The sequence below is a fragment of the Alternaria burnsii genome (genome assembly GCF_013036055.1).
Source record: "Alternaria burnsii strain CBS107.38 chromosome Unknown 705, whole genome shotgun sequence".
NCBI classification, from domain to species: domain Eukaryota; kingdom Fungi; phylum Ascomycota; class Dothideomycetes; order Pleosporales; family Pleosporaceae; genus Alternaria; species Alternaria burnsii.
This window is the reverse complement of record NW_024066107.1, coordinates 1,140,196-1,154,097: the sequence shown is the minus strand read 5'-3', so window position 1 is coordinate 1,154,097 and position 13,902 is coordinate 1,140,196. Positions and strand designations below refer to the sequence as shown.

The following is a 13,902-nucleotide window of genomic DNA, read 5'->3' as shown; positions in this document are numbered from 1 at the left end:
GCGATTCGCCTCCAAGACAGGATATGTGTAAGATACAGCGAACAGCGAGCTCAGCAGCGCAGCGCATTAAGGGCGTTTTTTTGCATAAGCATTGGCCAAAGCGCCATTACGATTGAACTGCATTGATAATGAATGATAACAATTCTCTCTTCTCAACGTGCGGTCCAGCATCGAAAGATGAGCGAAGTGATAGATAGTTGCGATATGTGAGCGGATAAGAAGAAAGCATATCCAGCATGATCCCTTCTATGCTCTTCCGCTTTCCAAAATCCTGACAGCGGGACGGTCCGTACCTAACTACTCGTGTCACTCGCTCTGGCTTTGATACAAGATCATTCTCATATTCAACTGCCGTGGTACGCAAAATTTAAAATGACACTAGCATCCTTTAAGCTGCATATTCAGGGTCTCGACCGTTCGCTGGCAATGTCTCAGGTACGTACCGATGATGTGTTTTCCCAACCCCTCGTAGGTTTCCGTACCTTTTGTGCATGAACCCCACCACGCGTGGCAGGGGGATCGTGGAATACTACGCGTATCTGCAACGGGAGTTCTCGTGACGGTTACACCATGTAATCATTATCAATCGAGTCTCCTTTGCCTAGAAGATGAATTTTAAGAATGCCGCGATATGCGTAGCGCACTGCATATCACCGTAATATTATACAGTCTGTGACGCAACTGCCACATGTCTGAAGCCACATGCAAAACGATGGGGCTAGAGAAGAACAAGAGAATATGCCAACGCTTCAACGGCGTCTGTTGGTAGTGCATGTGGTTGTGTTTCAGCGCCTTACGCGCAGCTCTTGTGCGTTAGCCCTCGACTCCTTCGTCTGGTGCATGAACCACATTGACGTGTCAACGGGCGCCTTATATATGTAGTGTGAAGAAGGGACAACGCATACTGCGAACTGGAGGGAACGAATCATAGTCAGGGGTCGAGAGCAAGCTGAAATCGTCGTCAGACTTTTTTACGGTGGAAGCTTCACTTTTGTTTTTGGTTCAGATTGTCGAAGTCGGCGTCTTGGGGAGGCTGTGGTGCGGCGGCATCGCGCGCTCCGGTGAAGTGTATAAGAGAACTTGTAACAGGGCTTGAAAAAAAAGTGTTTAGAGGCGCAAGGGGCTGGGTGAGGCGTATATCACGGTGTAGGTGTCTTGTCAATGCCTTGATGCTTCGTCATGGCCGTCTACAAATTGTTGGGAACTGAGGCGGAACCACAACGCAAGTGAAGGATCGAGATACATTAGCGAGCGACATCCCTCCGACGTGCAGGAGTAGCTTTACTCGAAGCTTGCCGGAACGGACTCTGTGCGACAGGTTGAGTGGGGCAGTTCGTGTACTCATTGCGACGACGGAGTACCTTCCCGCAAGTACCATGAGGTGCAGTAGCTGCCCTCGTCTACGCGTGGACTAATGTATGCAGGCCCAAATGAGGGGTTTTGCTCATATCGTGATTTGAAGAATTGATGAGGGGCGACGGTTGAGCTAGGGTGAGCAAAGCGACGGACAGCAGGGTTTAATATACTGGTTTTTTTTTTTCAGGGTTGAGGAGGGAGAAGGAGGGAAGGGTGGTTGACGACGCAGTAGAGCAAGATGCGACGGTGAGATGTGTGTGACTCTCACCGCAGGTCGTTAGAGTGGCTGTCACACGCGAGCAGGAACCAATCAGTATGTCATCGGTGGTATGTCACGGCGGGACCCAGGGCGCACTCGTGCCTGATTTGACGATCGAGGGACCAAATTCGGGTTTTTGCTGCTGCGGATGCTGCAGGCAGAGGGCCTTTTCTGTCCAATGTGGTGTTGGCGCTTGACCGCCAGCTGTACAGAAGATACATGGCCTAACATAGGGGGCAGCTGCACAGCGCAAAATTTGTTCTCTCTGAATATTATTCTTTCTTGTCTCCCTTCCCCGCTTCTCTTTTGCTCGTGAGACTTGGGACCGAAGGCTTTAGGGGTGTGTGAGGTGCCGACGCCTCGCCTCTGGAATATTTGATTTGCTGCATTTTACTTGGAATACGCTAACGCCGTGTTCGACCGTTCGCCCGCCTGGGGACTTGTGCCTTAGCTGAGCTGATTGGTCCGACGGCCCCAGCCTCAGTCGCATCCATCCCATCTTACTTGGGACGACTCATCATCGCACATTGCATCGCGTCGTCGCCGCCGCCGCCCTCGCCCGCCTCCACTCGCATCCGGACGTCAGCCTGCCCCAAGTCGCCCTACTACTGCCTGCTCCGCCGCTGAGCCTCATCAGCAGCAGCGTCGCTGCTCGCCAACCACGGTCCGTTTGTCTGTCATTAGGGTTAGGCGCCAACAGCTGCGCATGTCGCTTGGGCGTCAACATTAGACACAGACGGTACTTTCGTCATTACCACGGAGATTGTCGTGCAGAATTTGCAGCCGTCGAAATCTGCAAGGGAAGTGGAGTGGCACGGAGCATGAACTAGATCCATGGACGTCGGAAGCCACAGTTACACACGACCGCGACACAGCATGCAGCCGGCGCCAAATCGATAGCATCAATCCAATCCATCCATATCCGACAAGGGACCAAGGGACCTCCCCCGCAGCGCAACCACACGGCAGCTCACCTCACGCCTGCCCGCGTTGCTCCTTCCTCGCACCGTGAAGGCTGGCCGAGGGGGTTAAGAAGGCTGGGAGAGCCGAGCCTGACTACCAGAAGATGCCGCTGCTATCAGCCGACAATGGCGACACGAGCAGGAGTGCCAGCCGGCAGCGTGCGCGCACCGAAGTGGCCGAGCACAGGAGCATGTGGGACCGCCTCAACTTCCAGAAGATCGGCTCCTGGTTGAAGAAGGAAGAGCACACTCCGCCGCCCTCGCCCACCAAGTTTGCCAAGCAGGCGGCTGGTGCCAATAAAGAGAACAAGGAGGAGAAGAAGGAGATGAAGAGGCCGCACTCGAGTGGTGGGCTGCTGGGGAGGAGAGGCAGCAAGAAGGTCATCCCGGGGCTGCCTAGACCCCTGACCTTTAAGCGCATGCAGAGCGAGAAGAGAGACAATCTGCTCGAGGTACCCGAGACCGAACCACGGAGAGCTGTCTCGGAAGACCGCAAGAGCTCCGTCCCCTCGAAACGAAACCCCTCGCCGCCTCCAATGTCCATGCCGTCCATGTCTGCCCCTGACGTCCTGAGTCCGAATGAGAGCAACAGTGAGAAGGAGAAGGAGTCATTGCGGGAGATGGATTCATTGCGAGGAGTCAAATCATTCCAAGTCGAGTCATTGCGAGAGGCCGACTCACTGCGAGCGGCATCGTTGAGAGCGGCTGAGTCATTTGCAGATATAAAACGCGGGGAACGCACAATTGGTGGAGGACCCGATTCCAACATACCTGCAGGCGCACGGCAGGTGGATTACGGCATAGAAGAACCTGAAGACTACATGTCTGCCGGCGAAATGTCCACCGCCGAGGGGCCGCCTCCAGTAGAGAGGCCGCCGCCCCCGCCCCTGCCGCCAATGGAGGTAGCCGATGCTTTCTCGGAACACGGCTCACATCACTCAGGCTCGGACATTGACGATATTCAGTTACAGGAGGAGCTCGAGGCCAAGTGGATCCTGAACCTCAGCATGCACTTCCGAGACATGTCGGATCGCGAAAAGTTCTTCGTCACATTCGCCGAGCAGCCAAACAAATGGAGGAGAGTCACAGTATCGTGCGACTACAGACGCCTAGAGCCCGACTCACTCGAGTCTGATCTCAAGACGCTGCACTACCAGCGCGATAAGAGCTCCCGAATCTACGAAGCGATCCGTGACTCCTTGGCGAGCATTCAATTTTACGATACCGTCACGAACCTCAAGCTCGAAACAACGGATGGTCAACTCCATGTGCACGTTACTGAGGATATTAATGAGATCATCCCGTACCCAGCCACATCAGCAATCGAACACCTAGACTGCAAGCGCTTCCGGGAGAACGCAGTCACCTTCGACTCTCACATCTCAGGCTTCGTGTACAAAGTCTCGGTCAATAACAGGACATACATTAAGAAGGAGATTCCCGGCCCAGATGCAGTCGAAGAGTTTCTGTACGAGATCAATGCTTTGATCAGCGTGCAAGAATCCAAATGCGTCATCAGATTCGAAGGTGTGATAGTTGACGAGCAGAATGAGCTTATCAAAGGTCTGCTAATCAGCTATGCTGAGCAAGGCGCGTTGGTGGATATGATCTATGACTTCAAGCCAACAGGCCAACTTTACTGGGAGCGACGTGAACGATGGGCACGACAGATCATCGAAGGTTTATCCGAGATCCACGAAGCCGGCTTTGTGCAAGGCGACTTTACACTCTCCAACATCGTCATAGATAATGACGACAATGCGAAAATCATTGATATTAACCGTCGTGGCTGCCCTGTCGGTTGGGAACCACCTGAGCTAGCCAAGCTTATCGAAAGTGGACAACGAATATCGATATACATCGGTGTCAAGTCAGATCTTTACCAACTCGGTATGGTGCTGTGGGCGCTAGCAGAACAGCAAGACGAGCCGGAGCGCCAGCAAAAGCCACTGACCCGCACACTCGATCGGCCAAACACCGATGTCCCAGTGTATTTTCGCGACATCATCAGAGCCTGTCTTAGTGACTCGCCCCGAGCGAGACCATCAGCCGCAAACCTCCTCAAACGGTTCCCAGAGGACATACTAGATAGAGATTTCAAGCCCAAGGCTGCTATCAGAAACAGCGCCTCTACGCACAGGAGCGACAAGGAGTACATCGACCCCAGGACGGCAGTTGATCTCGAAGACATATCAAAACACCGCCGTCACTCACGGCAGCAGTCGTCGTTCGAGGAGATTCATGTGCCCCGTACGGAGTATCCCGCATCTTCTGGCTCATATATCATTCCCAACAACTCCGATCGTGGACGCTCCCCTGGCCCTCTGAGCATTGGCAACAGGACCGGACGGAGTGAATACTCACCTTATCCTGCTCACCGTTCCGTCATGTCGCTCGACGACTCAGAACTTGAGAATGAGCTGGCAAGTCTACCAGCCAGTCGAGAGACGAGATGGGAGCAAATTTACATCGATGGTGATACCAAACTTGTCCAAAGGGGATGCGCCGACCTTGACGTCCACGACTTTACCACACAGGAGCCGAAAGATATACACCTCACCGGTCCACCGAGTGAGATGGAGAATTCATTTCTAGGTAGCAGATCAGCCGAAGACACTCCTCTAAGGGTCTCCTTTGTCAGTGGACTCCAGCCTACTGAGCCACATTCCATGGAAAGCAGTCTTCAAGAATCATCTGACCGCGGCCGTGACCGAGAGATTGGAAACAAGACTTCCTTTAGCAGTCGAGTGCATGAGCTATCACAAGGACCACCAGATCACACCCCCTCGGAGCTAGATGCTACACCAGACTACTACGAGGGCCGGCAGTTTCATATACCTGATTCTGCCGTGCTCGCCAACCTGGAGTACGACGTTGCCATGGACTCTTCCGCTTCCAACACTGCACCCCCATCACGGGTCAGCACTGGTTTCTCCGTCTTCGACCGTCCGGAAACCTCGCGGAGAACTGGAACGGGTTTCTCAGTCGCACAAGGATACCGTATGCCACTGCATCAAGATTCTGGCTTTGGCGAGCCCGAGCGGAGATCTTTCGACAGCGAGCGCATGCGCCAAAGTATTGAAAGCATCAAAGACCTAAACTTCTCCAGTGAAGACGAGGCAAGAATCGACGAGCGGCTATGGGATGAGAAAAGTGGCCCAGTATTCGGCGATGGTGTCCGTGGAGCTGAGCTAGAGATTAAGCCAGAACCCATACCCATATTTACCATCCCAGCATCGCCGCAGAAGAAAGAGAAGCAGAAAGAGGCGCGCACATCGATGCCGCCTCCACCAATACCCAGTGTTGGACCGTCAAATGTACTGAAGGTTGAAGATGTTCAAGACAAAGCTTTGGAAGAGAAGAACTCGAACACCACCATCCGACCAGCCAGTAGTCGTACTCCAGTCTCTTCAAACACAAGCCCAAAACCCGTGGATTCCATGGATGTTGTTTCAGCCGAAGCCAAACACATTTCGAAGAAAGCATCTAAGAAAGCAAGCACTGTCGGCTCATCATCTAAGGATAAGCTACCACGAAAGGCTTCACACCACGACCCCTTCCTCGATGACTACATGTCACCAGCAGAAGAGTCCGACGGTGACGAAGATGACAAACATCGCGCATCGAACGATCTCTCTGCCTACCTCTCTCAGTCCATTTCCTTTTAACCACTCCATCGATTTTCCATGCGCGAACATGAGAAGCAGAAGAAGAAGACTTAGGTCTCGGTTCGCAAGGACCAAAAGTTTGACATTGAGAGCGTTCATTCGTTACTCCTTTCCATTCATAAAGTCACACCGTTTAACTACTTTGCCATTCATTCTATCTGTCTTCATACAAGTTTAGTATCATTTTAATGTCTCTGTATGTGTCTGTTCATTCATTCTCAACTCCTTCTTTTAGGCTTTCTTTTAGCGTTTTGTGGGTGTCCATATCTGAGCGAGCGTTCATGTTTTGGATTGGTTGGCGTTAATCTGTGTGGTTGTGTCGTGATTCATTTCATGATGGACGATCTGGGGGTTGTTTGTAAATTTGCAGTAAAGACAGGTTGTGAACATCTCCCATTTTAGGCGTTTTCGTGCAAGTTGGATTGTTTAAGAGCGGGGATACCAGGTCGACTTTAGCATTTGGTAGCATGGTATGGATGGGCATTTCGGAGAATCATATTGCATTTACCTCTTTAACTGAATCACTCTCCACATGCGAGCATGCGTCGAGTCTGATACTAATGTCTGTGGCGATAAGGCACATCGAGTTTCAAGCCTAAGCTCGAGAGCTACGAGAAGTCACAACAGTGATAAGTGAGTGAATGGTATAGCCACTACATCAAAGAGAGAAACTGAACAACCCTTTATGTAGTACTTCTCCCTACTATAGTAAAGCGTATTGAGGGGTATGTAAGCAGAGATGGAAAATCTAAAAATTTATAATATTATTTGTTTCTATAAGTTCTCTTGTCAGAAGCTAATACAAGCTGTAAGGTGGGGCTTATTGTTTTTATACTTGTTTAGTCTTTCCCTTGTATGTAGTGCAGCCATTGATCTAGCCAGAACGCACTGATGCAGTCTGTATAGGCACCAGCGGTGGAGTAGGGTTACTCCTGCCGACAGACCATATCGCGATCGCATCAGCTAGTCTTTCTCTCCTGTTTAATCTATTTTACGATTCCGTCGTTGCACACATCCTGACGACTCATGTACACGCTACAATAAGCAATCAGCGTGACCAACTCTTGACTGGTTCCCGAGACGTACAATCGCACTCTCCCTTACTGCCCAGACGTACTTACAACTACAACATGGCGAACGCAACACAAGGACTATTCAAGCTCCCAAATGAGCTTCTTCTCGAGCTGGCTGCATTGCTCGGCCCTGCCTACCTCCGGCGCCTCAGTCAAGTCAACCACCGCCTTCTCGACTTCGCCCTCGACTATTCTCGAACATACGTCAGCAGACTCGCCGCTCTACCAGATGATGTCGTGCTGAGAATCGTCGCGTATCTGGATAATGTTGGGTATCTGGGATATATGGCAAACATATATCTAAGCCGACTCGCACAAGCAAGCCATCGGTTCTATCCTCTTGTTATGGACGCAATCCTGCGCGAGGAGGTACGCACGCGGAGTACCAGGCTGATGGAATTTGCTCTCGCCAAGAGAAGGATAGGGATGATGAAAAGACTATTACAGAGGGGCGCGGATGTGGAGGCACGAACTTTTCACTACCCGTGTTTCAGCTTCTGCTATACTCACTTTTCTATGCACTCCGTGTGCTATACAATGAATTGCTGGATGGTGTCGCCTTTATCACTCGCTACATGGCACGGCGACATAGGGATGGCCAAGTTGCTCCTGCATTTTGGTGCAGACGTGCACGCATTCTTCGTACACCATGATGATTGTTCCTTCAGCGGGACAACTTTACCCACGCTTTTATCTACGCCACTTCTGTTTGCAGCATACCACGGTCATGAAGGCCTGGTTCAACTGCTCCTGCAAGCTGGCGCGAGTCCGATCGCTCAGGGTAGCCTTTACATACTTTCCGTAGCCATAACCGAGCGACATGGGCAGATCGTATTACGGCTTTTGCAAGTTCTGGATTCTATCAATGAGCCCAGTGATTCCGTCATAAAGGAGCTCTTTCGGGTGGCTTCTGAAGGAAATCTCCGATCACTTCCATCAGAACTGGTTAGAAGATACGAGCATGTCATCCTACGGCGGTTACCGTCTGTGACATCAACCGAATGGCACCAGGAAGGCTACATTGCAGCGACCATGGAACTAGCTGTAGCCGCAAAGTTCGTCAAGGTTGTCGAGTATCTCGCTCCATTGAAAACACGGCTTCGAACGGAACAGACGAGCTACCTTGATTCGGCGCTATATAATATTATCTCATGTGATACCTGCAGAGGCAAGGTCCGCAAGAGGGAGCTGCATCAAGAGGTCTACCAGATCGTCGAGACGCTACTAGCGCAAGGTGCAAATCCAGATGTATCTGGACAAGGGGAGTCTGCTCGAGACATTGCGTCAACTCATCCAGACCCTAGAGTGAGGAACCGATTGCTACAGGCGGCACGAAAGCAGCCTCCTAAAGACTTGTCCTCTCGAGTAGGACGTTCATGGGTCAATCCGTCGCAAGCTTCACCGCCACATGTCCCAAGACGATCAAAACGATCGCGCCTGCCCCCTCCAGTAAACCTATGGGATTTTGTAAAGCCTCACAACAGTCAAGGGTAATCTGAAGATCAGGAGAGCAATGTGTCAGCTGTTTCAAAGAGCAATGAAGATGATACTAGTGGTGGCCAAGTGATGAGTGTCTCGACCTCAGTTTCAACAAGTGTAGCCAACGCCTCAGGAGATCACACAAAGCTACAGTCACTACTTACTAGTTTCAATATGCCCTCAATTCTTCCACCAAAAAGTGTATGGGCCGAGATTCGTTCGACAACAACACCTGCTTCAGCACAGGCAAAGGTAAGCCAAGATCACGCATTTCCAGCCTTGTCAAGGCCACATAAGACGAGCATGGCCAACATCGAAAGCAGCAGCATAGCTACTGCTGCGTTCAAAGGCAAGACTGAAGCTAGCAAGACTGGAGCTAAGGAAAGTGACACCAAGCAAACGTATGCGTCCGGTGTAGGTAAGACACCAAGCACTCAGCAGAGAAGCAGAAAGTCAGTGAAGGGGAAGAAGAAGTGGGAAAAGCTAGTCCTTTCTTAGCCTCTACTCCGGCGTCATGAGGAACTTTCCTATGGGTTGTACTTCCAACAATTGTTCCTGGAGATAGATACTACTACTTTATTAGTGAACATCTAAGCTACAGAGCAATATCTCATTTAGGTAGTAGTGACTTTTCTCATTGTAATTACTCATATCTACTCAAAACACTGCATACTCAAACATCTTCTAAATCTTGTGCATATCCAGATGCGCGCCTCTAACTAAATCTCGAGATCTTGAACGTTCAGCTTCTCGTATGGATTAGAAGGCGACGACCCTCATACCACGCTTCGTAGGCATGTTAGCCATCTCAGCACGCCGGCGAGCGGAAGAGGTGAGGAACCCAGCTGGGTACTCGACGACAGCGTCACCAGAAGCAGGGGCTGGTACCGCGGGTGCTGCAGACTGGCCATTCTGCTCTTCAGCAGCGTCGTCCTGCTGGTCTGCTTCGCCCTCGTCGTCGCTTTCCTCAGCTTCGTCTTGCTGGTCACCCTCCTTGATGTCTTGTTCAGCTCCGTCTTGCTGTCCAGCTTGTTCTTGCTCTGCCTTCTTGTCCTCCTCCTGCTGCTGCTGCTTCTTCTCGTCCTCGGTAGCTTTCTTGTCAGCCTCTTCCTGCTTCTTCTTCTCTTCCTCAGCGGCTTTAGCGTCAGCCTCTTCCTTCGTCTTAGCGTCTTCTTCGGCTTTCTTCTGTTCCTCAGCAGCCTTCTTCTCCTCTTCCTTAGCAGCTTTGTCAGCCTCTTCCTTAGCCTTCTTGTCCGCTTCCTCTTGCGCCTTCTTCTCCTTTTCGGCTGCTTTCTTATCAGCTTCTTCTTGTTGCTTGGCCTGCTCCTCAGCGGCCTTCTTCTCTTCCTCAGCCTTCTTCTTCTCTTCTTCGGCCTTCTTCTTTTCCTCCTCAGCCGCGTTGGGCGTCTCGGTGGCCGCAGGCGCAGTAGCATTTGCAGTGGACGAAGCGACCAGCATGGTCGAGTTTGCGGCCTCGCCCATTACTAAGGAAAAGCTCTCAGTGACCATAGGCGCTGGTGGTGCTGGGTGGGTCATGGACATGTTACCAGCCGCAGGAGTTTCAGGAACAACAGTGACAGCAGCGGGAGGGGGCATAGTGTGTTCTGGCGCTGCCTGAGTCTCCTTAGCCGGCATCTCAGCTGGCGGTGGCATCTCGGCAGGTGGAGGTGGAGGAGGCATGGTGTGCTCCGGTGCTGCTTGAGTTGTGTGTGCAGGCATCTCAGCTGGAGGAGGCATCTCGGCGGCAGGCGGAGGCGGTGGCATGGAATGTTGGGTAACCATGGGGGCCGCAGTCTGTTCGACCATAGTTGTAGTCTCTGGCGCAACAGTTTCGTGAGTGATGGCCTCGGCTGTAGTTGTCGCTGCAACTTCTTCGGTAGTAGTGGCTGCTGCTGAGATACTGGCTAACTCCTGGGAAACGTGCATGGCTTCCATGGCGTCTGCGGAGGACTTATGGGCTGCATCCTTAGCCTTCTCCGACGCAACATGCATAGACTCCATGGCATCTGCAGAGGCCTTGTGAGCGGAAGCTTTGGCCTGCTCAGAGGCGACGTGCATGGCTTCCATAGCAGCGGCAGACTCTTGGTGAGCCTTTGCTTCTGCTTCTGCCTTGGCTTGGTGCTCGGCTTCCATCTTTGCTGCCGCTTCCTGATGTGCTTTCTCCTCTGCTTCGGCCTTTGCCTGATGCTCGGCCTCCATCTTTGCAGCGGCCTCCTGGTGGGCTTTTTCTTTGGCCTCTGCTTCAGCTACATGCATTGACTCCATAGCATCAGCGGCAGCCTTAGCCGGATCAACTGCTGGGGCAGGCGCAGCGTCGCCCAGATGTTCGGTGCGTGCTACGACCCGGGACGGAATGTCAATGTTGATACGAGCAGCCAGCTTTGCGTTCCTAGGAAGAGGACCGGCAGCGACGGCAGCTGCCGAAAGGAGCGTAAGAAGGGGGTATATGGTCTTCATTATGGGTGTTTGGGTTGATCTAGAAGGACAGTAATGGAACTTGAGTCTTCGTTATTACAATGGAAAAAAGAGAGAATGAAGAGCTCAGCTCAATATAATTAAACACTAGTGCACGGCACTTTGGAGAAAAGAAGGTGGTTGTTTGAAGACGACTTGATGAAGAGTGGGCAGAATTTGCTAGATTTGGGACTTCATGATATATGTACCTTGATCGGCTCTTACGGCATGGAAAAGATTCAGGCTGTACCCCTAGAAGTAAACAGATCGTCTGGAGCAGTTCCATACTTGGTGGTGTTTGATGAATTCCCGGCATCGTTTTCGCCTTGTCGAGGATGCCTTCAGGCGGCTAGGCGGCTAGGCAGGGTGACGACGACACTGTTCCCCCACCTCTCTCGAACGCTAACAGCTGTCTCTCCGCTGTCTAGATAGCATTGACAGTGCTTGGCGTAGACGTTACCGAGCCAGATCCATGTGCGCGATGAGGCGCAGCACGGAAAAGACCAATCAGATTCATGAAAGACGAGAAAGAAGCATCGAAGCGTGGATCCGCTCGTCAAAGTCTTGGCCTGACAGGAACCGTCGGAGAGTATGTAGCAGGTCAAGCTGCAGGAGTATTGCAGTGTTGAAGCTCGCTTCCTTGGCGGGGATACATATATGCATGCTAGGGGTGTGAGGCCGGCAATGTTTCAGCGGCCCAATACAGAGTAGTGCCCGGATATCATGACAGCCATGAGCTTCAGGCCCAAGCCACAACAACGATCGGAGGCCGAGATGATGTCAAAATGATCAGGGAGTTGTTTGGACGTTCGCGCAACTGAGTGGGCGTTTGCAGAATCTGCAGTCGGAGGTCTCTTGGTTTCATGACACACTAGGCTCCGGGTACGACATGATCCGAGGTCGAGATGAAAGTTGTGACTTGATAAACATTCCGTTTTCTTGTAAGTGACAGGATCGTACGACACACTGAAGTCCCCAAGAAAACTAGGGGTATGATGTAGCAAACTATCCAATCGAAGTGGCAATGATGCAAGCCCGAAAACGTCCATCAATGACTCCCGACGACGCGTAGATAAGAAACTGGAGACTCTTGACACAACAGCGCTGGTGGCGCGAATGTCACGCGTGCTTATTGTCCATTCGTCGCAAGCGGACAGCGAGCGTCAGCTTCATTCGTTCAAGACGGAAAGTCATTTGTTCATGAGCTCTATCTCTACGGTGTGCTCCCCGAGAGATATTTCTGAACGCACCCTGAAGGAACGAGTGAAAGCAGAAGACGACCGGAGGTGGAAATATTGTGACCCATCTTTCGAGTCTCATACAAACCATGCTCGGCCGGAGCCTTTGGGACTTTCAGTAGTTCTAGTATTCGCCTGTCGACTTGGAAATGGAAGAGTAGCAACGGAATGTCACTACAATTCAGTCTTTGCAACGGATTTTGCGACCGGGTAACGGCCTGATGTCAGGGGAATGTCCTTGCGAAATGCGGTGAACACATACGTCGAGACAGTGTGTTGTGTTTCTCGTATATGTGCTAGGGTCCCGTAAAAAACGCCAGGGCTGAAATGTGGCTGCCCGGGCCTCGGTAGGGAGATTGACCGGCAAATTTAGACAATGCTTATTATTGGCGCTTTACCGCCTCTGCGCGCCAAGCAAATCCGCTTCAATTCAGGCCCCTTCTACTAAGACCAAGCAATAGCTTGAAAACTGCCCGTCGTTGTCGAGATGTTCGCTGAAGTTTCCTCGCGCTCAGGGGCTTCGGCGCGGCTACTCAGTGGGTCGGAGGAAGGGCAATCATCCGAATCCGAGATGCAATGCAGCGACAGCATCCTCACAACACCAAGGAGTTCTGTCCGCCCCAATCCGCTGAGCTGCAAAGGCAGAACAGTGGCAGTGTTGAGGCACCGAGTACAGTAGTAAGCACAATATGAGGATGGGCATGTTGAAATAGCATGTCATAAGATCTGGGGGGCAGCCAACCGGGTTAGGCCATGGGTTAGGCGAGCACTTGCTTTGACGCTTCCTGCTTCCTTTCTTTGCTGTACGGTGTACGGCTCGACTGCGCCCCGACGAGATGAGCAATTGACGTCACAATGTCTTGCGCTTACCCCAAGCCTGTATGATTATACCGGCGGCATGCCAGTGGCGCCAGCAAACCTCGGCGGTGGTCGCGTGCACAGCCAGCGATGAGCACGCGACACTGCAACGGATGGTAGCGACGATGGCGGAGGCATATGCATCAGATGGAGATGGGCCAAAGAGAAAGACGATGGGTGGAAGCCTGTGCCTCAGCGGCTTGCGCGCCGCTGCGTAGGTCCAAGCCGCTAGAGGTGAAAAAGTGGGACTTTGATACGCATACGCACGCTTGGATCAGGACGTCTGACCTCCTTTGCCGGAATCCGGGCTTCAACGCGAACTTGTAGGCAAGCAGCATCATAGGTCCGCTAAGCATCGAGTGAAGCAAGCGGTCACTCCTCCACTCTCCACTTTTGGTCTTGAACCCTTTCCCCTCTTTTGTTTCCCGTCACTCCTTTACCTGTGTTGTCGACATACCTCGAGCCCGACCACCAGGCTCCGCGCGTACCCGGGAGAAAATAGAGCCGACAACTGCGCCTCCCGTTGGACCATTTTGAGCAGCATACTCTATTCCA

At 52.0% G+C, this 13,902-nt stretch overlaps 4 protein-coding genes across 4 annotated transcripts; 3 read left to right on the top strand and 1 right to left on the bottom strand.

Annotated features, from left to right (window-relative positions):
* Positions 1-2,681: 2,681 nt before the first annotated feature.
* Positions 2,682-6,245, top strand: GT037_000432 (uncharacterized protein; the record flags this gene model as incomplete). Its single annotated transcript, XM_038925479.1, has 1 exon — positions 2,682-6,245. One exon carries the CDS (start codon positions 2,682-2,684, stop codon positions 6,243-6,245), a length of 3,564 nt encoding a protein of 1,187 aa, XP_038791335.1.
* Positions 6,246-7,375: 1,130 nt separating this feature from the next.
* On the top strand, positions 7,376-7,748 carry GT037_000431 (uncharacterized protein; the record flags this gene model as incomplete). The annotated part of the gene is made up of 2 exons (XM_038925478.1): positions 7,376-7,687; positions 7,743-7,748. 2 exons carry the CDS (start codon positions 7,376-7,378, stop codon positions 7,746-7,748), a joined length of 318 nt encoding a protein of 105 aa, XP_038791334.1.
* A 164-nt stretch (positions 7,749-7,912) lies between these two features.
* On the top strand, positions 7,913-8,812 carry GT037_000430 (uncharacterized protein; the record flags this gene model as incomplete). The annotated part of the gene is made up of 1 exon (XM_038925477.1): positions 7,913-8,812. The coding sequence occupies one exon, from the start codon at positions 7,913-7,915 to the stop codon at positions 8,810-8,812; it is 900 nt and encodes a 299-aa protein (XP_038791333.1).
* Positions 8,813-9,556: 744 nt separating this feature from the next.
* Positions 9,557-11,254, bottom strand: GT037_000429 (uncharacterized protein; the record flags this gene model as incomplete). The annotated part of the gene is made up of 1 exon (XM_038925476.1): positions 9,557-11,254. The coding sequence occupies one exon, from the start codon at positions 11,252-11,254 to the stop codon at positions 9,557-9,559; it is 1,698 nt and encodes a 565-aa protein (XP_038791332.1).
* Between the last annotated feature and the right edge of the window lie 2,648 nt (positions 11,255-13,902).